Raw genomic sequence first — 26,615 nt, forward strand, 5'->3', positions numbered from 1 at the left:
TGCTGGCTGCACTCTCTGATCTAAGTGAAAATTAAGACAGTTTTGGCTTCGCATTGCAACTGAATAAAAATGGTATACATTTTTATTTTTATTCTAAGTACAGTGGAACCTCGATAACTCGGATTAATTGGGACCGCGGCCGATCCGGGTTATCAAAAATCCGGGTTAGCCGGAGAATGTGGTAAAAATTAATAAAATACGGTATACTTACAGATAAAATCCGTTATAATTGAAATAACATGAAATATATATATATATATATATATATATTATATATATTATATAATATATATATTATATATATATTATATATATTATATAATATATATATTATATATATTTCATGTTATTTCAATTATAACGGATTTTATCTGTAAGTATACCTGTAATATATAATATATATAATATATATATATATATTTCATGTTATTTCAATTATAACGGAGCTTATCTGTAAGTATACCGTATTTTATTAATTTTTACCACATTCTCCGGCTAACCCGGATTTTCGATAACCCGGATCGGCCGCGGTCCCAATTAATCCGAGTTATCGGGGTTCCACTTTACTTTTTAAAGATAACTTCTTTCAAATGTTAACCGAAGGCGTTCGAGCATTTCGATTAGTATTATGCATATTATGCACAGTACCTACACATCTAAATTATTAAAAACACGCAAACACAAACCTAAGCAAACGGAAGCAAACAATACAAGACTGTACTACACACAATACAGTCACAATCGGAACGATGTTATGAACAATGAAAACTAAGACCATTGTTTAAAAAAGAATTTTAGTCTTTTTTAAACAATGTTAAGACAGTTTGAAATAAATAAAGGAATAACAGGTGCCTGTTGTTTCCTATAAATCCGAGACAATGACCGTCACTCTGCCGCCGCCCCCGTGTGCCATGAGTCATTTTTACTATCGTATACTTAGTTCAAATTACACAAATACACATCATCCCTCAAATATTATATTACATACTATCCCTTGCAAGATAATTCGGATGGAATTCCCCAGATTAAGAGACTGGGCCGATATCAAGCACAGAATAATCTGGGGAATTCCATCCGAATTATCTTGCAACGGATAGTACATTTTTATTGTTGAAATGTTTGTCTGATGAAAATCGGTCCGGGTTAGCAGGACTTCCGGGTAATGGGGGGCCGACTTATCGGGGTTCCACTGTATATTTTTTGATGGTATGTATGACTTCGTTTAGACAAAATTATCAAAACCCAGAAAGATTTGGCGGTGCTTTAGAGCTTGATCTGATAAAACTAAATTAAAAAATGCTACACAGCAGTTTAAAAAATAATTTAGGGAAGGCCAATAAATTTACCGCAAAACTAGAGTAGATAAATACAAATGAAGGTGATAAATACATTTCATTAAGAAAACAGAGCATAAAAAATATTTTTTTTAGCTAAATGCCTCGACAACTAAAGCTATTAGTCGGAGAGATAGAAGCGGATTTTGTGCGTGATAAGTAATATGGAAAAACTATACGGGGATATGTTGAATTAGTTGTGTAAATGACTTTCACCAACGACCGGAAACCAGAGTTGGGGCCGAGGGTAGTTATGAGGGGTCAAAGTCGCGGATTTTATTATTTTTTTTATGACGCTCATGATCGAGATAGTGCACCAAAATTTGGGAATAAGTAGGTCATGACGTAACTAAGTAAAATCTCTAGGGGCGGAACGCTGCGTGGCCGACAAAGGGGTGGGGGTAGGGGTGATATAAAAAATATAAAGGGTTTTTTGCGACGTTCGTGATTGAGATAGTGGACCAAAATTTGAAAATAAGTAGATCATGACATTACTAAGTAAAATCCCCAGAGCCGGAAACCAGAGTCGGGGATGAGGGTAGTTATAAGGGGTCAAATTCGCCGTTTTTATTATTTTTTTTGTGACGCTCATGATCGAGAGAGTGCATCAAAATTTGGGAATAAGTAGGTCATGACGTAACTAAGTAAAGTCTCCAGGGTGGCACGCTGCGTGGCCGACAAAGGGGTGGGGCAGGGGTGAATACAAAAAATATAAGGGGTTTTATTGCAACGTTAGTGATTGAGAGAGTGTACCAAAATTTGGGAATAGACCATGCCATAACTAAGTAAAATCCTCAGAGCCGGAAACCAGAGTTTGGCATGAGGGTAGTTATAAGGGGTCAAAATCTCAGTTTTTATTATTTTTTTTTGTGACGCTCATGATCGAGATAGTGCACCAAAATTTGGGAATAAGTAGGTGATGAGGTAACTAAATACAGTCTCCAGGGGTGGAACGCTGCGTGGCCAATAAAGGGGTGGGGGTAGGTGTGAATATAAAAAATATAAGGGGTTTTTTGCGACGTGCTAGATTGTGATAGTGCACCAAAATTTGGGAATAAGTAGACCATGACTTAGCTAAGTAAAATCCCCAGAGCCGGAAACCAGAGTTTTCGGCTCTGGGGATTTTAATTATCTATGTCATGGTCTACTTATACCCAAATTTTGGTGCACTATCTCAATCAAGAACGTCGCAAAAAACCCCTTATATTTTTTATATTCACCCCTACCCCCACCCCTTTGTTGGCCACGCAGCGTTGAGCCCCTAGAGATTTTTCTTAGGTACATCATGACCTACTTATTCCCAAATTTTGGTGCACTATATCGAACATGAGCGTCATAAAAAAAATAATAAAATCCGCGACTTTTACCCCTTATACCTACCCTCGGCCCCAACTCTGGTTTCCGGCCGTTGGTGAAAGTCATGTACACAACTAATTCAACATATCCCCGGGTAGTTTTTCCATATTACTTATCACGCACAAAATCCGCTCCCAGCTCTTAGACTATATTGGCATGGTATAGTTGATTTCGCATTCAGATTATAGTGTAATGTGTAGTGTGTGTGTTGAATGAAAGTCTTATTACTAAGTAAAGTCAACTTCATTGTCTTTACAAAGGAACGCTAATACTAATTGTATCCGAACGCCTGCGTTCCCTCAGTGAGTACTGATCCCAAAAACGAATTTAAATTAGTCATATAGTCAAAACTGGTCTATGAAAGTAGGGGAAATATCATTCTTAGTAAAGCACCTGGATTTGGTTTAATCAGCGGAGAATTATTGTTAATGTAACTTCCTAGGAAAACCTTAATAACACTGATCTTGTCAATGTTCTGGTCAGATTAATGAATGTTCACAAGGTATGGAAATTAGCTGAGGTTATAACGATTCCGATTCCCAAAGCAAAATAATCAAAATCTTCGTCAAGCTAATTTTTTAATTCTCTGTAAATCCTAAGTTACACGGGTACCTACTATAATATTATTCAAAACTCTCATGGAATCTAAAGAACTCATTTATCACGTAATTTTTAATCACGTAATTTATATTTAAGTCCACAGAATATCGAATATAAGAAATATAGAGAGAATATTAGAAGACAAGGAGTTATGTGCTGCTGCCTTTGAATACATCTGAGCAGTTACTTAATAGGTACCTTATTTATATGTGGTTTAAAAAGATGTGACACAGCTACTACTTATATGACAAAAATTTACCACTGGATATCATAAAACTGATAGAAAACATATAATACTTATGTAAGAAGTAAAATAGAAATGAAAGTCAATGGAATAATACCAGAACCCATAGAAGCAAAAACACAAATTGGACAAGCAGATTCACTAAACCTCTACTGTTTAACATAATGTTGGAGTTGGATGCAATAATAAAACAAGTGAAGAAAAAAAGAGTGTACAAAATAGGCGATAGAGAGATAAAAATATGATAAAAATACTTTGTTACGCTGATGACACCGTGTTAGTAACAGAGTGCGAAGACTACCTGCAAAGATTACTGCACTAATTTAACACTAACGCAAAAGAAATGAATATGAAAATATCAGCTCAAAAACAAAAAGCTTAGTAATAGCCAAGGTACTAATAAGATGCAAATTGGAGTTAGACAATCAAATTATACAACAAGTAATGACTTTCAAATATCTGAGAATTAATCTATCAGCCAGCAACAATATCGAAGAAGAGGTAAAAGACTAATTAAAGCCAGTAGAATGGCCGGATGCCTAAGGGAGCGTTCAAGTATTACGTAACGCAATTTTTGAAGATTTTTGACCCCCCTCCCCCCATGTAACGCACCGTAACGTTTTTCTGTACCCCCCTCCCCCTACCTAAACGTTACGTAACACCCAAGTAACCATTTGAACCTAAATGGAAAACTAGGTTGCGAAAAGTACCGGATACTCGGTAAAAGAATTTTGTTATTATTTTAATCTCATTTGAGGTAATAATAAAAACTTACAATCATCATCCAGCCTCACATGTCCACTGCTGAACATAGGCCTCCTCCCCTCGTTTCCAACCACGTCTATCCTGCGGCGCTCTCATCCAGTTTTTATTTAGCTTTCTTACGTCGTCAATCCATCTTGTAGGCGGTCGACCAACGCTTCGCTTGTCTTCTCTTAACCTCCATTCCAATAACCTTTTTGTCCATCGCCCATCTGTCATTCTGGCTATGTGTCTTGCCCATCTCCACTTCAACCTGGCTATCCTTTCGATGACGTCAGTCACCTTTGTTCTTCTCCTGATTTCTCCGTTTTTGATTTTGTCTTGCAGAGTTATTCCTAACATTGACCGCTCCATTCTTCTCTGCGTTACTCTTAGTTTGGTAGCCGAGGCTTTAGTTAAGGTAAGTGTTTCTGATCCGTACGTCAAGACTGTGAGGACGCACTGATCAAATACCTTTCTCTTTAGGCATGTGGACAACTCACTTTTAAAAGTTTCTCTCAGTTTTCCAAATACTGCCACCCAAGAACGATTCTTCTATTCAGTTCACGTGTCTGGTTATCCCTGCTAATCGTAATTTCATGTCCCATGACATGAAATATGTCCAAAACTTACAATAATAATCTTTTATTACTAATTTTACATTTATATTTTCCCTACTTGGCCCCATCCTTACATACATTTTTGGCTTCATCCTTTATTGTTCTTCTCATGTATTTTTCTATTTTATCTTTTTTAATAAAATAACATATTTATTATTTCAACATTTTATTTTGCTTAGTAAAAATTTTTGCATAACGAATAATATACGGTGTTGCCAGTAGTTTCGGAAAAATAGTGAAAAAAATGTGTAAAACTTTTTGTTCTTCAATGCCCTGTATCGTGAAAAAGCATGCCGTTACAAAAATGAATTAGTAAGCAAACCCCAATTATTTTTCAATTTTTCACCTATCCTAGAGATCGTGTTACCTTTTTCTGAAACACCCTGTATATATAAGAAGGCACTTATGGAATAAAATTATTTCTGTCCTTGTTTGAAACAATTTTAAAAAAACGCTGAGACCCGTAGATTTTCATAGGTATGTATATCAAAATGTGTGCTTTTTAAACATAAATTTAAATGTACAGGGTGATTCACGCAAGCCTACCGTAGTCCATAAGCTTTATTTTTAATGGAACACCCTGTATAGTTTTATATTTTTAAAAGCTGCTTAACAATCTGATTTCATGGTCTTTATGAATAATTTCATATGATCATTTAAAATTATAATGTATGGAAACCACTTATGGAATAAAATTGCTTGTGTCATGTATCATTATTTTAGAAAATTATAAAAACGCTAGGATACGTCAACTTTTAAATTCAACTATGGACTATTTAAACATAAATTTGAATATACAGGGTGATTCACTCAAGTCTAGCATAGTCCATTATCTTTAATTTTAATTAAACACCCTGTATATTTTTGTTTTTAGAAGATGCTTAACAACCTCATCTCAAAAATGTGTATTATGTAGGGTCTATTATGAATATTGCAAGTGAAATTTTGAAATTATGTATAGTTTTCGTCAAGATATTTCACATAAAACTTTTTTTTATTGGCATGGACTTTATGTCAATCAGCCAGTCACAACATGACTACATAACAGCACATAAAACTTTGAAATTAATAATTCAGGAATCACACCTTAAAATAAGGGTATTATTTTTTAAATATCTATCAATTTTCTAAACTAAGTATCAATATAGTGGGTTTTGTATTTAATGCTTTTTATTTAAAGACATTTTTAAATCATTTACCGCATTTGCGGTAATAATAAAAACTTTTTAGACTTTTTTGAGAAGCTAAAAACAGAAATCTGGAAGAACAGTGTGAAGAAATCTAGATGTTGGAACGTAAACACGATTCCTTCAACCTCCACAAAAAGATCAAAGAAGCAGCAGGCATCTATAAATCAAAAAGGCCGGGACACTTAACAGACGCTCAAGGAAATCCAATAGTTGATATTGATGAAACAAAAACAACATGGATGAACTATGTGACAACAACATTTGAAGACGATAGGAATGTCACCATCACACAAAATAAAAATGACGATACCGGACCACCTATTCTCGAAGCGGAAGTAGAAGCTGCTATAAACAACATTAAGGAGGGAAAAGCCGCAGGACCAGACGAGTTCTACTCAGAATTTTTAAAAATTATGGATAAAGACGAAGTAAAAAGACTTACCTTGATCTTCAACAAAATATACCAAAGTGGAAAAATACCCCAACAGTGGCTAAGATCAACTTTTATAACAATCCCTAAAAAACCCAATGCCAAAAAATGTGAAGATTATCGAATAATAAGTCTTATGAGCCATCTCCTGAAAACTTTTTTAAAAATTATACATAAAAGAATATATAAAAAGTGTGAAGAACACATGACAAACACACAATTCGGCTTTAGGGATGCATTGGGTACTCGAGAGGCACTTTTTGCAATACAAGTTCTCTTTCAAAGATGTAGAGACGTGAATTGTGATATATATGTGTGTTTTGTTGATTACCAGAAAGCGTTCGATAGAATAAAACATGACGAACTGATGAAAATATTAAATTCAATTGGTCTAGACAGCAGAGATCGCCGTATAATAAACAATATCTATTACGAACAAACTGCAGCTGTTAGAGTAGGGGATCAGTTAACAGACGACATAAAGATAAAAAGAGGTGTGCGACAGGGATGTATATTGTCCCCATTATTGTTCAATACATATTCAGAACACATTATGAACCTAGCGCTAACGGACATAGACGAGGGAATACTTATAAACGGAGAACGATTGAACAATATAAGATACGCTGATGATACTGTCATTTTTGCAGACAGTCTTGAAGGTCTGCAGACACTTGTCTCCAGGGTGGCAGAAGTAAGTAGCAGGTTTGGGCTTGATTTTAACATCAAAAAAACCAAATACATGGTTATAAGCAAAAATAGGATACCACCTGGTCAATTACTAGTTAACCAACAACCTATAATACAAATCACCAACTTTTGTTATTTGGGTGCAAACTTAAATGAACAGTGGGACCAATCGACGGAAATTAAGATAAGGATCGAGAAAGCAAGATCAGCCTTCGTCAAAATGAAAAAAATCTTTAACAGTCACGATATAAAATTGGAAATAAAAATTCGTTTACTAAAGTGCTACGTATTCTCCGTTCTTTTATATGGCGTGGAGTCATGGACCTTAACTGAAGCATCACTGAAGAGACTCGAAGCATTTGAGATGTGGTGCTATAGACGCTTTTTGAGGATTTCCTGGATAGACAGAGTTACCAACGAAGGAGTTCTACATAGAATGGGTAAAGAGCGCGAACTAGTCGTAACCATAAAACGTCGCAAACTGGAATACCTGGGCCATGTAATGCGCAATGAACAACGATATGACCTACTTCGGACCATACTTCAAGGTAAAGTGCATGGGAAAAGAGGTCCAGGACGAAGAAGAATATCCTGGCTGCATAACCTGCGAAAATGGTTTAACTTAACCACTACCGGACTTTTCAGGGCAGCAGTCAACAAAGTCAGAATAGCCATGTTAGTGTCCAACATCCGTAACGGATAGGCACCATAAGAAGAAGAATACTTTTTGAGGTAATGATAAAAATGACATTTAATTAATTAAAGTATTAATTGATTCACTTTAACAACACTGACAAGAGCAATACATATATTTCTCTGTATTACGTGTTTACAGAACACTAAGAAAACTAGCCTGCATAATAAATATGGACTTCATAAAAAGAATAGACAAACGATTTATGACTTTCTCTTAAAATTTCTTTTACCGGATTTATACTCAGCCCTGTTCGACAGGGAAGTGGGCAGCGTGAATGTGTAAATAGCTCACTCGCGCTGCTCCTCGTCATGCTACTGCCATTGCACCTACATACCCAAAAAGTCGGTTCTAGTGACGGAAGTCAAAGGCGGCTTCGCCGCCGGCAAAGCGGCAAGTGAGTAAGGGAGCAAGACGATGTTGTTGTCACATTCCTTTCTTGTGAGTCGTTCGGTAATGAGTTGTCGGGACATTGGTGAGGAACTGATGTAAACACCTTACTCGCGTTGATATTATAATATTTCGGGCAATATTTCCGTCAACGGCAGCGGCAGTGGCAAAGGCTGAGTATAAATCCGGCATTTGGTCTGAACCCATCTGTAACTGTATCTTTTCAGCTTTTGTTCTCCAAAAATGTCAATTATTGCAAACATGTTACTGTTCTTGATCTGGTGACAAATTTGAAGATTTTTCACTTGAATAGATACAGATTGTCCTATTGTAGTTGTAGAAGGGCCGGAACATGAGCGGATCATAAGGGGCAATATAATACAATATAGGGGTTCTCTGTAAAATATAAACGAAAGTTGCAAAGTTGGGAGATTTTGATTCCGTAGTCTTTTTTATTTACATAAATTAAAAAACAATGTTACGTAACGCGCTGTTCGAAACCCCCTCCCCCCATGTAACGCACCGTAACGTTTTACAAGACCCCCCTCCCCCCAAACTGCGTTACGTACTACTTGAACGCTCCCTAAACGACACAATTTGAAAAATAAACACCTAAGAGTGGAAACAAAGGCCCGAATATATAAGTCAGTTATTAGGCCAGTTATGACTTACACGGCCGAAACAAGACCAGACACAAGGAAAACACAAAGACATCTGGAGACCAACGAAATGAAGATCTTAAGAAGGATTGCTGGAAAAGGACTACAGGACAGGGTAAGAAGTGAGGAAATCAGACGCATATGTGTGGGGTAGACAATATAAATACCTGGGTAAAGAACAGAAAAGAAAAGTGGAATCAACACATAAGTGGAATGTCTGAATCAAGGATAGTAACAATAGCCAGGGACAAGTCACCGTTAGGCAAAAGAAGTATAGGACGCATAAGAAAAAAATTTCGACAATTTAGGGGCAGAATAAAAGGCACCGTTGAAGAAAAACTGGCAGTACTGCCAATAAAAAACAAAAAGAAAATGTAGTTCATAATAGGTCACTTTAGGTAATATTTTATTCAATACATCCAATGTACATTAAGTTATTATAAAGTATTTATTTTAATTGTAAATGTATATTAAACTTACCCGTATGGCCATTGTTTTCTAACCTAACAGTCTCTAGTGGTTTATCAAAATTTTCAAAACTAAGCGGTGGAAAGTTTATTTTTACTACGTTGTTTATTTCTATATCTATAGGACTTTGTAGTTTGCCACCATTACACCCTTTATATGTTAGGCCCCAAAAGGCTGGACCTAGAAAGAAGGAAAATGTATTATTAGTTTAATAATATTAACAATACATATACAGGGTGTTTCATTAAGAATGTCCAATCTCTGGGTTGTAGATTTTAGACCTCAAAATATTAAGATTTAACCCAAATTACTTAAATAAAATATGGCTCATTACGGAGTTTCAGGATGTTTTATTGAAAAATTTAAAAACTATTTTTGCTCAGTATTTTAAAATTATTCGACGTATCCTTTTCTACTTGGCAGAAAGTGTAGGTGCTATACACCCTATGAAATTATGTTAAATAAACTTTTCTGGCTATTACCAGAGGCGTACGACAGGGGACAGTGTATGGTTGGGCCTTCGAAAATTCTACGCCACGGGCGGAATTGCTATTTTAGCGCAATTTTTCGATTATCCAATACTCTCTATGTAAATAACATACACTTCACTCGTAACGATAAAGTCATTCGTTTTCGAGATATTTGAAGTAAAACATGTAACGGCACAAATATTTTGATTAATGTATTGTGCCTCTTAATTTTAAACTTAAAATATCTCGAAAACTAATGATTTTATTGTTAAGACTGAAGATTATATTATTCATTATGATATATGTTATTTACATAGAGAGTATTGGAGAATCGAAAAATTGAGCTAAAATGGAAATTCCGCGAGTGGCGCAGAATTTGGGAAGGCTCAATTATTCACTGTACTCTGTCGTACGCTTCTGGTAATATCAAGAACCGTTAATTAACATAGTTTCATAGGGTGTATAGTACCTAGACTTTCTCCCAAGTATGAAAAGGACACGTCGAATAGTTTTAAAATATTCTTCTTCTTCTTCTTCATCCTTCAGTAATCCAACTTTGGACATAGGTACAAAATTCTTTTTTACCAAACTTTCTAACATAAAAAATAAAAATTGACGGTTAAAAAATCAATATATTTTTTGAAAAAAAAAAGGAGAAATCCAATTGGAAGCATAATAATGTAAGTTAACGTTGTTTTTAGTCATTGGCCTTATTCATTCTTCTTTATTTATGTATTAGTAATATATTCTAAAAGGTTGACTGGCTTAGAATGACTAGTTTTAAAAAAACTGAAATTAAAAGCGAATAAGGAATTTTTGTAGTTTAATAAAAAATGCCATTTTCTTCAGAATAGAAAGATTAGCATCAGAGATACAAAAAAATGTTTAAATATGAAATTGTAGGTTATTTAATTCCCAAGAATTTGGTTTGAAAAATTTTTTCTACGGCAAAAATTGAGTGAATCGTAAATGAGTATATCGAAAAATATTGATTTTTTCAATATAAAACTAACACTTTCGATAGCGAATAAATAGAAAACTATTAATTTTATCAAAAAAATGTATAGAACATTTTTTGCTTAGAATGAACGTTTCTATCAACTTTTACGGTTAAAATATAATTAAAAATTTCCACTCCGAGATGGGGCGGCAACCACCCCCATGGTAAAAGCTCCTTTCGGCATCATATAGATTTTAATCCTTGGACTATCCACTACTTATTCTCAAATTTTCAAGCAAATGAAATTCTGTAAAAATTGCGAGGTGAAAAGCTTCATTACTTGGACTATAAATATATTCTATTCACCCTTCGATTGCCATTACAAATTACAAAGTCTGTAGGGTCGCCTGTGCATGTTCTGGGTCAATCCTGTATTATTTGGATAACCGTCTGTCCTGCAGCGCCGCAGTCACAAAAAGGCGAAGTAAGTTTACCCCATCTGTAGAGGGAGTCGGAGCATCTTCCAGTTTGTTCTTTGGGCACTTGTTACTTATCATCATACCAGATATAAAACTTGTGTGTAATACCGGGTGTCCATTTATATTTTCCCCCATTTTAACTACCTATAACTTCTAAACGGCTCAAGATAGAAACATGCGGATTTCGCTGAAATGTTTTATTTTACTAAAAGTTTTGTATGAATCGATTGAGTTTTTTATATCGCTTTCAATTACGAAAATAAAAATGGCGGATTTTTGAAAAAAACTTTGTTGACTTTTTTTTAATGGAACACCCAGTATATTTTTTTGTAAATTGAAAGAACAATCATTCACCTATCCAGCGATATAAAGTTTTTTAAAATCGGTTGTCAAATCACTGAGTAATTACTTTTTAAAATGAGAGGTGCAGCGTGGATATCACATACCTAAATAACATGTAACTAAGCAAAATGATATTATGTTGTGATTTTCACATTGCATCTTTCATTTTAAAAATTAATTTCTCAGTCATTTGAGAACCGATTTTAAAAAAAATTATATCGCTGGATAGATAAATGACCATTTTTTCAAGCTACAAAAAAATATACTGGGTGTTTTAATAAAAAAAGTCAACAACGTTTTTTTTTAAATCCGCCATTTTTTATTTACAAGCGATATGAAAAATGACCATTTACCCAAAAAATTGAAAAAACGATCATTTACCTATCTAGCGATATAAAAATTTTCAAAATCGGTTGTCAAATGACTGAGCAATTAATTTTTAAAATGAGAGATGCAATGTGGAAATCACATAACATAATATCAATTTGCTTAGTTAGAGAGTTGCACCTCTCATTTTAAAAATAATTATTCAGTCATTTGACAACCGATTTTGAAAAACTTTATATCGCTGGATAGGTGAATGACCTTTCTTTCAATTTACAAAAAAATATACTGGGTATTCCATTAAAAAAAAGTCAACAAAGTTTTTTTCAAAAATCCGCCATTTTTTTTCGTATTTGAAAGCGATATAAAAAATTTAATCCATTCAGACAAAACTTTTACTAAAATAAAACATTTCAGCGAAAACCGCATATTTCTATCTTGGGCCGTTTAGAAGTTATAGGCAGTTAAAATGGGGGAAAATATAAATGGACACCCGGTACCTATTACACGATAATTTTCATGATTTAAATTTCCTAGAAGTACGGATTAGTAATAATTATATTTTGCCACCGTTTTGATGATTACATGGCCTTACCTACAGTCGAAAAAATGAAAGATTACCCATGAACGATCACATCAATCACTTATTTTATATTTGCTGTCTTTTTCTATAACAAACGTTGGTTATTTATAGAAAAATACAGCAAATACAAAATAAGTGATTGATGTGATCGTTCATGGGTAATCTTTCATTTTTCCGACTGTATATCGTTTAAAGCCGAGTTTACTTGATTCATAGACGGTTTTATTATATGTATAATTTTTATACCCTCAATATATGAGCGGAAAAAATTATGAATAAATCATAAAGATAACAAATTACTACTTTAAGTATAATCGGCGAAATATTGTAACAAATATTGAACACCTAAGAAATGAACTCACCAATTTAACAAAAGAAATATATTATTGTACCAATTTTATTAAGTACTTCTTCTTCTCGTAGTTCTTCTCCTATCGGAGGTTGGCTATCATCACAGCTATCCGTACCTGATTGGCGGCTACTCTGAAAAGATCTACTGAGCTGCAACTATACCACTCTCTTAAGTTTCTCAGCCAGGAAATTCTTCTTCTACCTACAGATCTTTTTCCCTTAATTTTACCTTGCATTATGAGCCTTAATATCTCATATTTCGCACCTCTGGTAATGTGGCCTAAATATTCTAGCTTTATTGTTTTGATGTTCTTTATCACCTCGCAATCCTTTTGCAGCCTTCTTAACACTTCTGCATTTGTAACTCGTTGGATCCATGGTATTTTCAAAATCCTTCTATAGCACCACATCTCAAAGGCTTCCAACTTCTTTATATTTTCTACTTTTAGTGTCAAGCTTTCCACTCCATACAACAAAGTCGAGAACACGTAGCATCTTAAGGCTCTTATCCTCAGCTCCAGAGGAAGGTCTCGATTAACAAACATCTTTTTCATTTTTATAAATGCTTGCCTTGCAATTTCAATGCGTGTCCTGGTTTCTCTACCCGGTTATTGTCTTCATTTACCCAGGTTCCCAGATATTTGTAGTTATTCACTCTTTCTACTTGTTTTCCCTCGATATCCAACCTTTCTACTGTATGTTGCTTAGAAATAATCATGAACTTGGTTTTCTTAACGTTCATTTGTAGTCCATAGTCCATACTGACTTGATGTAATCTATTTATTAATAGTTGCAGTGCATCTAGACTGTCTGCAAAAATAGCGGTGTCGTCTGCGAATCTTACATTGTTCAAGATTTTTCCGTTTATTGATATACCCTGTTCTTCCTCTGATATTGTTTCCTTAAAAATAGCTTCGCTGTACCTACAGATTGAATAACAATGGAGACAACACGCAACCCTGTTTAACATCTCTCTTGATTTTTATGGCCTCTGTTTCGACATTTTCGATTTTAACCGTTGCTTTTTGATTCCAGTACAGATTGACAATAACCCGTATATCTCGACTGCCCACATTCTTCTCTTTTAAAGAGTACATTATTAAATTATTACGTACATTAAGTACGGTATGCGGCAAAATCAACAGTACTGAAGCATATGTCTCAAGCTTGTATGTCGCATGCGCCGAAATGTAAAACTGAGCGGTTTCCGAACGTCGTTGTATCATATATGATGCAACGTTAGGTGCTTTAGGGTGGTTCCCAGTTTGCAGAAAAAAATTTATCTTGGAGTACTACTTTCGATCATACGGAAAAGGTCGCGAAAACGGTCCAAGCTTAAAATCAATAATGGTTTCAGCAGGACGGGGCAACCTGTCGCACGGCCAGGGTGTCTCTTCGAATACTGCGCGATCATTTTCGGGGTCGCTTTATTTCGTGTGGCAGTGATTTTCCATACCTCCTTTCCTGTATATATGGGGAATGTTGAAGGAGGCAGACCGATCGACTCTCTGACATTCCGGAATTGCGGACTTAAATTAAAGATTTTTTTCGTACCATAGGGCGTCTTTAACATCTTTTTTATCGGTAACATCGTCATGAATAATGTTTGCAAGGCTATATAATGTATACCAAATATATAAAAAATCATAAACATTTCAGTATTCATTTCAGTAGTTTATTTTGCCGCATACTGTATTTATTATTAATCTCATTACTATAATCGAAATCATAAAAAAATGGTGTTCCACTTACCAATACTTCCTTCATATCCGAAATCCTGACCATAACCTACAAAACAAATATCGGTTATTAATAATTTTGTGGTTCCAGTTTCAAGTTCATTTCACTTCTAATTAGGTACCACACAATACGAGTAAATTTCAATTTCCACGTTTGCGTGAATGCCAGTCCAGTAGTAATAGAATCGGTACACAAAAAAGAGAAACTACCCGACAATTTGCATTGACAAACATATTTTTCAGTTTATGTATTTTACTGGTTAGCGCGAATATTTGTTGACTAACAAGACGTAGAAATATACGTATGGACTGAAACAATGCCGCAAAAAATTTAACACTAGCGAAGACAAAATTAATTTTCTATGTCCTTTTTTATGCTATTTAAATTATTGCTATTGAAAAATGTTTTAAATGCATTCGTTTTTTCGAATCCTGAGAAAACTAATAGGTATTTTTGAAAAATTTTAACTCACGAGAGTCCCTGAAACCTTCTATAATGTTTATATTAATAAGTTACAAAGGTGCAAAAAAAAGAGAAAATGTAGTGTGATTTTAATTTCAAATATCTTATTCAAAAAAGACTTTTTGGTTATTCTAAGGGACTTTAGAACCTCGTTAATAATGTAATCTTTTAGGGTGACGTAGATATGGGTGTTCCGAAAAAACCAAAGTTCAAAAATGTTGATCTCCCCGACTGTTTTCTGGTGATGGGTAGCCTATAAAACCCTCAAATTCAAATTTCAGCCCAAAATTATCCACGACCCTTGTCTCAAGCCCCCCTCCAAAGTACTTCTGAGTTTTTCAAGGAATTTTTAATATCTTTCATTTAAAATTTTTTTCCTACAACCTTGTTAAAAATGCAATTTGTAGCACTCCATACGAGCATTAAAAAGGCTACTTTAAGGCACTAGTGCTTTAAAAAAATTTTAAGGCACTGCAGTTCGTATTGACCGTATATGCAATTTTGATGTAATGTCAAAAAAATATAAAATTGGAATGTCAGTCAAGTTCAAGTAAGTTTTTGTAGATATTGTCCTGTAATTACGTTTGTAGAAAAAATATTGTATGGTATGCGTGTTAAAAAGTACATACATTTTTAAGGCACTCATGTGAATTGCAGAACTCGCTATCTCTCATTCTGCAAACTTTCACATTCTTGCCTTAAACGTGTACTTTTAACATTTATATCATAAATAACTATTTTAAAAGAACAAACAAGTAAACTCAGTTTTAAAATTTATTTACATTTATATGTTCATAAAAAACATAAGCCACGTGAACAAGTTTAATATGGGGATTAAAATATAATAAATATTAACCGTTTTTCATGTTTATTGATCTTTCTCAAGATATCTTGAGTACCTAACTATTCAGATTATTCTAACTAATACATCTAAATATAAAGGAATACACAAAGCTGTTACAAATAAATGAATAATTGTAACTACATCAGTAAAAGTTGGTTTACTAGGTTAATAAAAATGCCTTTTTTGAAGTTATACTTCTTTAGGCACGAGGGTGAATTTTTACATTCCCTGGCGCATGCGCACACCGACAGTATGGTATCAGTCGCTACATCTATTTTTAAAGTTATGTAGCGCAAATAAGGTGTGCGTGAACAGAATATATTATTAGTGTTTTTAGTAAATATATTTATTATAATTTTTATGTCTGTGGATTTGTCTTCCTCCTAATAAGTATTATTGAAAATGTTTATTTTCAATTAATGTATCTGTCACCGTGATTGTAATTATGTCCGAGAAATGATCGACTGAATACAAAAACGCTGGTAGCTGATCGGTAGAGCATTCGCCTAGGGATCAAGAGGTCTCCCTGTTCAAATCCAGACAAAGTCATATCCTTTTTTTTTATTTTTTTTTTAGTTTTTGGTATTTTTTTTGTTCTTTCTAAAATTAGTTTAATATTGAAATACAATACAAAAAAACTGTTAGTAGAATAGAAAAAGTAGATAGGTATATTGATTTCGTTGAAATCATAATATGAAGTTAGATTATATATTATAATAGAAGTATAACTTCTTACGTGCGTACAAAGTACACACACATTCTTTTTTATTTCAGACATTTCATTGCCCCTCACAAAACAAGCAAAGTGTGTTACAAGTAGTTGAAAACCACAGAAAGTGTTTTACCGATTTCAGAAATCCAACTTTAATTAATCTTTAAACCAACTAATTATGAGAAAATGTTCGATTTTTTTCAGAATTTGTTAAATAAAAAATTAAACAAAATATTTTTTTTTGATAAAAAGGCACCCTGAGATTTTTCTTAATTTTTGTTTATGTATGATTTGCGTCAATTCAATAATTAATTAAATAAATACTAATTAATATAAAAGTAAGAGAAAGCAGATCATAACAATATAAATTGACACTGGCCCTTTTAGCATTAAGCCACATTATGTTTCTTGATGTTAAAATGGCCAATTTCAATTTTTTGCATTTTGTTTGGTCAATATTAAATTCAAAAGAAAGCTGTACAAAAAAACAAAAATTTGACATTGGCCCTTTTAGAACCAAGCCACAGAATTAATATTCAAATGATATATCTTTAATATCGTATAAATATCTTTCATAGTACCTATCTATGAATTATTTAAAAATAATAAAACCCACAGATTTTCAAATCAAGATGTTTTGGACTTCTGGAATATTCTATTTAGACGGACTTTAAGTTCGTCTGCTTAACACCGGCAACATTGAGCTGTAAGGTTCCATAAGTTTTATATTGGGATATGCTTCCCACACTGCAAAGTGACTGCGGAACGCAGAATAGAGCTATTTGAAGATGGCGTCTTATAATTAGTTTTTCTTAAATACACCCAGAACGCTTCTATTTAGAAAAACGAAAATTGGTACCTACGCATATTTATCTTCCAGAGATAAATCGATTCCATCTATTTCGAATTTCTAGTACCGGTCATAGGCGTCCGTTTTGTGTAGGGCATAATTTTTAAGCATTTCTGACTCTGAATTATTAATCTGTAAGGTATTCCAGTACTAAAAGCTACTATTGATTTAAGTCGATAGGATATACCGTTTTCTAGAAGAATCGATTTGAAAAATTTTCGTTTTGTAAATTTGAAAAAAAATAAATAAAAAAAAAACTATTTAGAAAAACGAAAACTGGTACGTGTATTTATATTCCAGAGATGAATCAATTTCTTTAATTGCGAATTTTTAGTACTGGCCATATGCGTCCGTTTTGGGTAAGTCGACGGATATTTTATCACATAATTTTTGGTCTTTAATTCTTAAGCATTTTTGACACTAGATTATTCAATTATCAGGTATTTTAGTACTAAAAGTTGATTTAAGTTGGTGAAATACACCTTTTTTTTTAATTTTTTTCAATTTTTTTCAAATTCAAAAAACGAAAAATTTTCAAATCGATTTTTCTAGAAAACGGTGTGTCCTATCGACTTAAAGCAGGAGTACCTTTTAGTACAAGAATACCTAAGAATTTAATAATCTAGAGTCAAAAATGCTTAAAAGTTAAAGACAAAAAGTTATGGGATAAAACAATCATAGCCCTACCCAAAAAGGATGCCTATGACCGGTTCTAGAAATTCGCAATGAATGGAATCAATTTACCTCTGGAAGACAAATATGTGTACCAATTTTCGTTTTTCTAACTAGAACCGTTCTGGAGGCATTTAAGGAAAACTAATTACAAGACGCCATCTTCAAAGAGCTCTAGCTCCATTAGGAAGCATCTTCGGACTAGGTGAATTGGGTTAAATTCTCTTAAAATTATTTGAGGACGGTCCTGTCTCCGTTTGTCGGTAGAGTTTCTGGACACCCTGTATAGAGAAAAATCGTAAAAAATAAAAATCAACCTGTTTTGAGGATTTCTAATATTGTTGTTTATTTAGCTAATGATAATGAATTTATCCAATACTTTAGGATCACTGATGTTTTCGCTGATATTTCCCGTTCAATGCAAATTAACTTAAAATTAAGGTTTTTCAGTTAGTAAAAAATTTCAACTATTTTTTTGACAATCATCGAAAATGCTGTTGATGAAGAATGCTGATTATATTGCATGTGAAGTACCGTTAACATATCGCACCTTTGGGAAAACACTGACGTAAGTGCAAATTTGTTAATTGTTGAGAAAACGCGTTTAAAATTTTTAAAGTTAGTTAGGGCAAGGACAAAAATGAGATTCAAATTACAAGAGAAAGTAGAAATTTGTTGTCCACAGTTTTAGTTATTACCGTAAAATTAGCAAATATAACATTGTTTCTCCAAAAATTAGCAAATACGTCATTATTTCTCCAACAATTTCATAATTTTATAATAGTAGGGGAGGCAAGTATACTAAATTTGCAGATACTCGAGCGTTATGGGAACCTGTTGGGTTGTGTAGATTAGGTCCTAAAACCAAAAAAGTTTAAGTTAATTATTCCATTTTAGTGGGAACTTTCCATTTTTGAATTTAATTTTCCATTTGCAACAATCGTTTTTTCTGATTATAGCGCCGTCCATCCATAATTCGAAAAAATGTCTCGAATAAAAGTTACTTATTTTTATGTAAGGAATCCAAAACTGCAATAAAAATGGAGGCTCTTATTTAAGATTTTAAAGTAACACCCACCCCACCTTCGTGTGTGGTCGTGTTTGATGTCATTCGATAAATTATAAAAAAATATTGAACAGGTATTTTTCAGTTTGTTCATCCGATGTTCATTTCGCGAAATTTCGCCTTGTGCCTATTTACAGTTTTAAAGTTACCCCCCACCTTCCTCAATGGTAGGTCGTGTTTAGTATCATTCGATAGATTTTTAAACAATATTGAACACGTATTTTTCAAAAGACTAAGTTTTCAATCTCATGGCATATAAAACAACATAATGTTACTCTACATCCCACATTATGCGTTTTGACCGGATGCGGTGAAAACGCATCCGTTTCCAACGCAACCGGACCGACCTGTCACACTATGCGTTTAGTCTGGTGCAGTTTGTAAGCGCATACCGATGACTCAAAACGCATCCGTTTCCAACGCAACCGGACCGATCTGTCACACTACGCGTTTTCAGACTGAAAACAATGGGAACCTTCTCTGGTTACACCTCCGAGGCTTCTACAATTTGCAATTCATAACGGATGCTGAGACTAAGGAAGATGAGGGAATTTTACAATTTATAATTCACGTCCCATCTGCTCAGCGCGGTAAAGTTCCAACGAGGATGGTTCCCTTCGTACTCCAATCAGAGTAAACATGTAAATCAAAAATGAATAACCATTTTCAATTCGTTGTAAAACGAAAATACAGCCGCATCATATTCTAGTCCAATCAGAGGGTGCAGCAAGCACCTCTACCGGTTTCGAGACTTATTAGTCTCTCATCAGGAGGCACATATGCTACTCTCTCTCTGATCCAACCAAAACAAACCCCGGCGTGCAGTCACGTGCCGCTAGATGCTCTAGCGGCAACTGCTAGCAAAAGACTAAGTTTTCAATCTCATGGCATATAAAACAACATAATGTTACTCTACATCCCACCAGACTGAAAACAATGGGAACCTTCTCTGGTTACACCTCCGAGGCTTCTACAATTTGCAATCCATAACGGATGCTGAGACTAAGAGCCTCCTGATGAGAGACTAATAAGTCTCGAAACCGGGGTGTTTGCTGCACTCTCTGATTGGACTAGAATATGATGCGGCTGTACTTTCGTTTTGCAACGAAATTGAAAATGGTTATTCATTTTCGAAGTATTTTTCAGTTTTTCGATTTGACGTCCATTTCGCAAAATATTCGCTTTTTTGTGAAACTTTGTGACTCGCCCATTTCCTTACGCCCCTCTCAAATCGTCAGATTTTTGAAATAGACACTGTGCTGCATGTACTTAACTTACCTTATTTTAATCTGAAGATTTAGAGTTTTTCTAAGGATAGTTTTTTTCTGGCCCCCCCTTATCGAACTCCCCTGTATTAAGAGCCAACATATGGTAGAGGTACATTTACAGGGTACAAGGTTTCTCCCCATGTGATAATCTGACGCGCTCAAGTAACTGCAAAAATCCCCGCTTGGGCTCCCCTACCATAATGTTGTATCACGTACAACTGACAATCTGACTGACTTTGTGGTATCAAGAGAGCAAGTAAAAATGGAAATGCAATAACGACATACACGTCATCTAGCGAAATAGAGAAGAAAACCAATACAGAAGTAAAAACTTCGAGATGTATTCTGGTATAAAATCGTTTATTTAAAACTATAAAATGTCATCGATTGCAGAACGTTTTCGTTCTAAACAGAACATCTTCAGTGCCTAGAATGAAGTATTTCCACGTTAGTTTAAAGCAAAAGGTTAAAAATGTGACTGTTAAAATGAAAAATGTGGGAATACTTACATCCTGCCGAGTATTTTGAAACTAGCACACTGTAAATAGTGTTAACATCATCATATATGGTTTACATAATGTAATATGCCTCAAGCGCCTCTACCGGTTTCGAAATGTATTAGTCTCTCATCAGGAGGCACATATGCTGCTCTCTCTCTCATCCGACTGCACGCCGGGGTTTGTTTTGGTTGGATCAGACAGAGCAGCACATGTGCCTCCTGATGAGAGACTAATAAGTTTCGAAACCGGTAGAGGTGCTTGCTGCACTCTCTGATTGGACTAGAATATGATGCGGCTGTATTTTCGTTTTGCAACGAAATTGAAAATGGTTATTCATTTTTGGTTTACATGTTTACTCTGATTGGTGAACGAAGGGAACCATTCTCGTTGGAACTTTACCGCGCTGAGCAGATGGGACGTGAATTATAAATTGTAAAATTCCCCATCTTCCTTAGTCTCAGCATCCGTATGACTTGCAAATTGTAGAAGCCTCGGAGGTGTAACCAGAGAAGGTTCCCATTGTTTTCAGTCTGGTGGGATGTAGAGTAACATTACGTTGTTTTATATGCCATTAGAGTGAAAACTTAGTCTTTTGCTAGCAGTTGCCGCTAGGGCATCTATGCCATTTCGTTCGTTGCAATCCGTCACTGCACGCCGAGGTTTGTTTTGGTTGGATCAGAGAGAGAGAGCAACATATGTGCCTCCTGATGAGAGACTAATAAGTTTCGAAACCGGTAGAGGTGCTTGCTGCACTCTCTGATTGGACTAGAATATGATGCGGCTGTATTTTCGTTTTGCATCGAAATTAAAAATGCTTATTCACTTTTTTTTAATTCAATAGTTTTCGAGATTTAAGCAAAAAGCAGGAAAAAGAGGAAATTTTTCGCTTTTTTTCGCGATTTTTTCAATGTTGCGTCACGAAATTTTGTCCGCAAACCTCATATTCGGATTCAGCATCCCAAAATATATATGGAATGAAAGAAATCAGAACTACCCCAAAACTTTCCCAGTAGGGGGCTCCTAGAGTAGAGATTGACTGAATTATAAGTAAAGAGATGGACAGTTTTTTATTATAAAAACTCGTTAATGTTCACGTAATTGTAAACTAAACAAGGTATATTATCGCTTGGTGTAACTAATTGATTGCAGTAAATTTTAAATGGAATTAGTCGAAAACAATTATTTTGACGACATAAAATTAACTGTTTGGAACAAATACTTCTTGTTTGGAAGCATTGTGGTATAAATTTAGTATGGACTCAACGGTAAACATTGTTTTATTTGTTTACCTATTTAAAGTTATTTAGGGTTTATACCATAACAGACCAGGGCATATATATACCATAATAAACTAAACTATATATGTACCCAGAAATCAGCAAATTACACTACATCTTGGATTTAAAGTTTTTGATGCATGCATTATTCCGATATTAATATATGGGGCACAAACATGGACAATCACAACAAAAATATGAACATACTCAACACACGATGAAAAGAGCAATGCTTGGCACATCACTTAAGGTCAGGAAAACAAACACATGGATAAGACAGAAAACCAAAGTCACCGATGTGGTACAAAAATCATTAAATTTGAAATGGGAATAAGCTGGACATGTAGCTAGGAGCGATCTAAACAAATGGCACAGAACAATTCTAACCTGGAGACCATACCAACACAAAAGACCCAGAGGCAGACCTCTTATGAGATGGACAGATGATCTGAAACGGACTGCTGGGACAAATTGGCTACAAGTAGCGTATACCCTATTGCACGGACGTACGCCTGTTTTGGATTACTTCGACAACGAATATTTTACTGTGCAAAATAAGAAGAACGAAAGTAAATTGCAAATTACATTGTTGTTTATTGGAATAATTACTAGCGCCATTTACTTTCGTACTTCTTATGTTGCACAGTAAAATATTCGTTGTCGAAGTAATCCAAAACAGGCGTATGTTCGTGGAATGGCCCATACAACAAAAAAAAAAAAAAAAAAAAAGAATGTGTGTAATTTGTACGCACGTAAGAAGTTATACTTCTATTATATGATTTCAACGAAATCAATATAAAAAGAAAAAAAAAAGAGGTTGAAGATGGTTATTCATTTTTGAAATCAATATACTTTAAACAGTTTCTCTACTACTTTCCAAAAATTTTTATTAAAACAATACCAAAAATTAAACAAATAAAAGAATAAAACACACACACAAACACATTGAAAAATGCCACAAATGATTTCTGAACAATAATTGTTGCCAAAAAATTTAATTAAATACGTATTTTCTGAAAAAAATTATATAATAATATACTTACAATCATAAAATCTATAAAAAAAATAAAAAAATGATATAACTTGCATTGGACTTGAACCTACTTCCCGTTTATCCCGCCGTACGAGAGTCGGAGCGATTTCAAACTGCACCACCTTCGTGTATACGTCATGTGGGAATATACACAAACTGAACAACTTTTTGACATTTTGTTTATATGAATTTTTATTAGTTTGATTTTTGTCGAATTAAAATACAACAATATATAGAGTAAGAAAACGACACAGATGAAAATTTGTAGAAAGTTTTTTCGTAATCAGATTATGTAAATTAAAGCATTGCCTACTAGGGGTATAGCATAGCAAGTACTAGGTAAGTACATTATTTTTTTTACATTTTCCAAATAGGTATGAAGATAATTTTTTATTGGAATACAACTGAAACATTTAGAATTACGTACCTGTGGCTTTTCAAAACTATTTAAAAAGTCACTATAATTATAAATTTGATTTTATTTCTGTCCTCACAACAATAAAAACTAATATATTATACAACATTTTTGTTTACCGATAACCTCCATATTGAACAATTATTGACAGATCATTTCAACACCCAGTCAGAGCCCGTATAAAGACTAATACCAAACTGTCGGTGTGCGCATGCGCGCAGATCAATATAAATTCACCCTCAATCTCAATCGCGCCTAAAGATGTATAACTTCAAAAACAATGGAAAGGAAGACTTGAAGAGGCTTATGTTCAGATGTGGACGTGAATAGCTAGACGAAGAAGACCAGATCATATCAAAATCGATATATTAAGAGCCACATTTTTTATTCAGGGGGTCTTTACGGTCACTGAGAACGAACCGACCGGTCGGGTCGCGACCCCCGAAGCACCTGGTGCCAAGTGTTGCTACTAAGGTACGTCATCTGGAGTTTCGGGGGTTTTCGGTACTAAATTGACGCACAGATTACTGATTAGATTTGGGATCGCTGAATGAATGCGTCATCAAAACTCATTCCCGGAGCACGTGGTGCCTAGGGTCATTGCCGAGGCACTGAAATTGATACAAACAGATTACTCAGGGGGTTTTTGGGCTAAAAACGAATATGATATCAGAACCTACCCACGGAGAACACCATCTTCTGGAATTTCAAGACACTAAATGCAAATAGATTACTCGAGGTGTTTTTGGGGTTTCTGAATAAGAATACGCCATCAGAACAGATCTCCGACAATCGAAAACCACGAAATTCCAAAAGATGACATACATATCACGCTGGGCACCAGGTGCTCCAAGAGTCGGTACTGATGTCACATTCGTGTTCAGCAACCACAACAATTATCCGAGTAATCTAGTTGTATCAATTTAATGTCAAGAGCTTTCGAAATTTCAGATGACGTGCCTCAGCAGTGATCCTGTGCACCAGGTGCTCCAGGGGTCGGTTCTCATGACGTGTTCTTAATTCGTGTTCAACGATTCCAAAAACTCCCCGAGCGATCTACTAGCAGCAATTTAGTGCCGAAAACTCTCAAAATTTCAGATGACGTCCCTTAGCAGTAACCCTGGGCACACCAGTAGGGGGACCCCAAAAAATCTGGCCCTTTATTGTACTAATTTTGACATATTTATGCACTTTTTGATGCATTTTATTCACTGTTAAAAATCGATTTATTTCGGTGTTTTAGTGCTAAATGCCCTGGTCTATAAAAATACTGCTTAAGCGAGTATAATAATAATATAAAATAAATAGTGAAAAATCGTAATTTCCTGAATTTGACGCCATCTGCAACGACTGCATTTAAAAAAATAATAAAACTGAGGAATATAATAATGATTAGTTAAAAAAAAACTGTTTACACACTTCATTAAATATGCGGGAAGCCTCAAATTTAACGCCTTATTACAAATGCAATTTAAACCCTAAATAGGATCTAAATTCGTGCGGACCCTTTTTTATTCATTCTCAATAAAGTGCGATCTTTTTTGAAACTGCGATTGTGATGAGTTGAAAAAATATATTAACTTCTTGAGTAACGCTTGAAATAATCTTCTTATTCTTCTTCTTTTAATAGGACTATGTCCTGTTTCTTCTGTTACAGTCTCTGCTGCGATCCGGAGGTCCAGCTCTCGTACTATCGTTTTTTGGGTCTTCCTATGGTATCGGACTTCTGTGTCTTCGCCCATTTCGCTATACGTTCAGGGTCCATCCGATCTACGTTGTCTCTCCACATGCGTCGTCGTGCTCTTGTCCATCTCACTACGTCTTGAACGCCTAACTCTCTCAATGTGTCTTCGTTTCGGTATTCTATCTCTGAGTGTGATACCTCTTATAGAACTTAGGGTTTTCATCTCTGTTGTTCTCATTATTTGTTTGGTCATTGTTGTCTCGGCCCTTGTCTCAGCTGCGTATGTCAGTACGGGTCTAAAAACACATTTATAAGACATAGACAAATAGACATGTCTTATAAATGCGACTTCGCTTTAGGTGCTCTTCTTCTTAACGTGCCCTATCAAGTCCCCTTGACGTTGGCGATTAACATGGCGAAACTGTCTCTGTCTCGAGCTATTCTAAATAGGTGTTCTGCTTTCTTTATTCCTGTCCACTCCCGGATATTCTTCAACCAAGAGGCCTGCTTTCTACCAATTCCTCTGCGTCCTTCGATTTTACCCATCATAATAAGTTGAAGAATATTATACCGGTCTCCCCTTACTACGTGTCCAAAATAGGCCATCTTTCTATATTTGATGTTATCAAGCAGCTCGCGGGTAGCATTTGCTCTCTTAAGGACTGCCACATTTGTCAGCATAGCCGTCCATGGTATTTTTAGAATACGTCTGTGCAGCCACATTTCAAAGGCCTCCAAACGGTTAATGGTGGATATTTTTAAGTCCATGCTTCGACACCATACAAGAGGACTGACCAAATGTAGCATTTAATCATGCGCTTTCGAAGCTGAAGTTGCAAGGTATCATTACAGAAGAATGACCTCATTTTTAAAAATGTCGTGCGGGCTATCTCGATTCTACATTTTATCTCTTTATCTGGATCTAGTTGTTCAGTAATATGGCAACCAAGATATTTAAAACTGGGTACTCTTTGAATCATATGACCATCAACATATAACCGTGAATCTTGATGGGCCAAACGGCTAAATACCATGTACTTTGTTTTTGAACAGTTTATATTTAGGCCAAACTCTCTTCCCACTCTGTCAATGGCATTTAAAAGGTGTTGTAATCCATTCATATCATCACTTAAAATAACTGTATCGTCTGCATATCTGATTGTATTTATCAGAATTCCATTAACTTT

The 26,615-nt window shown here is 34.8% G+C and overlaps 1 protein-coding gene across 1 annotated transcript in view; it reads right to left on the bottom strand.

Annotated features, from left to right (window-relative positions):
* The window catches only part of LOC114337471 (carbonic anhydrase 1), an 80,981-nt gene that overhangs the window by 39,424 nt on the left and 14,942 nt on the right, over positions 1–26,615 (bottom strand). Inside the window, exons 2-3 of the mRNA XM_028287912.2 lie at positions 14,658–14,693; positions 9,429–9,596 (exon numbers count right to left, since the gene is read on the bottom strand). Of these exons, the coding sequence (XP_028143713.1) occupies positions 9,429–9,596; positions 14,658–14,693 (204 nt within the window). The remainder of the gene's footprint in view (positions 1–9,428; positions 9,597–14,657; positions 14,694–26,615) is intronic.

The sequence above is a fragment of the Diabrotica virgifera genome, chromosome 5, assembly GCF_917563875.1.
Source record: "Diabrotica virgifera virgifera chromosome 5, PGI_DIABVI_V3a".
In the NCBI taxonomy this organism is placed as follows: Eukaryota; Metazoa; Arthropoda; class Insecta; order Coleoptera; family Chrysomelidae; genus Diabrotica; species Diabrotica virgifera.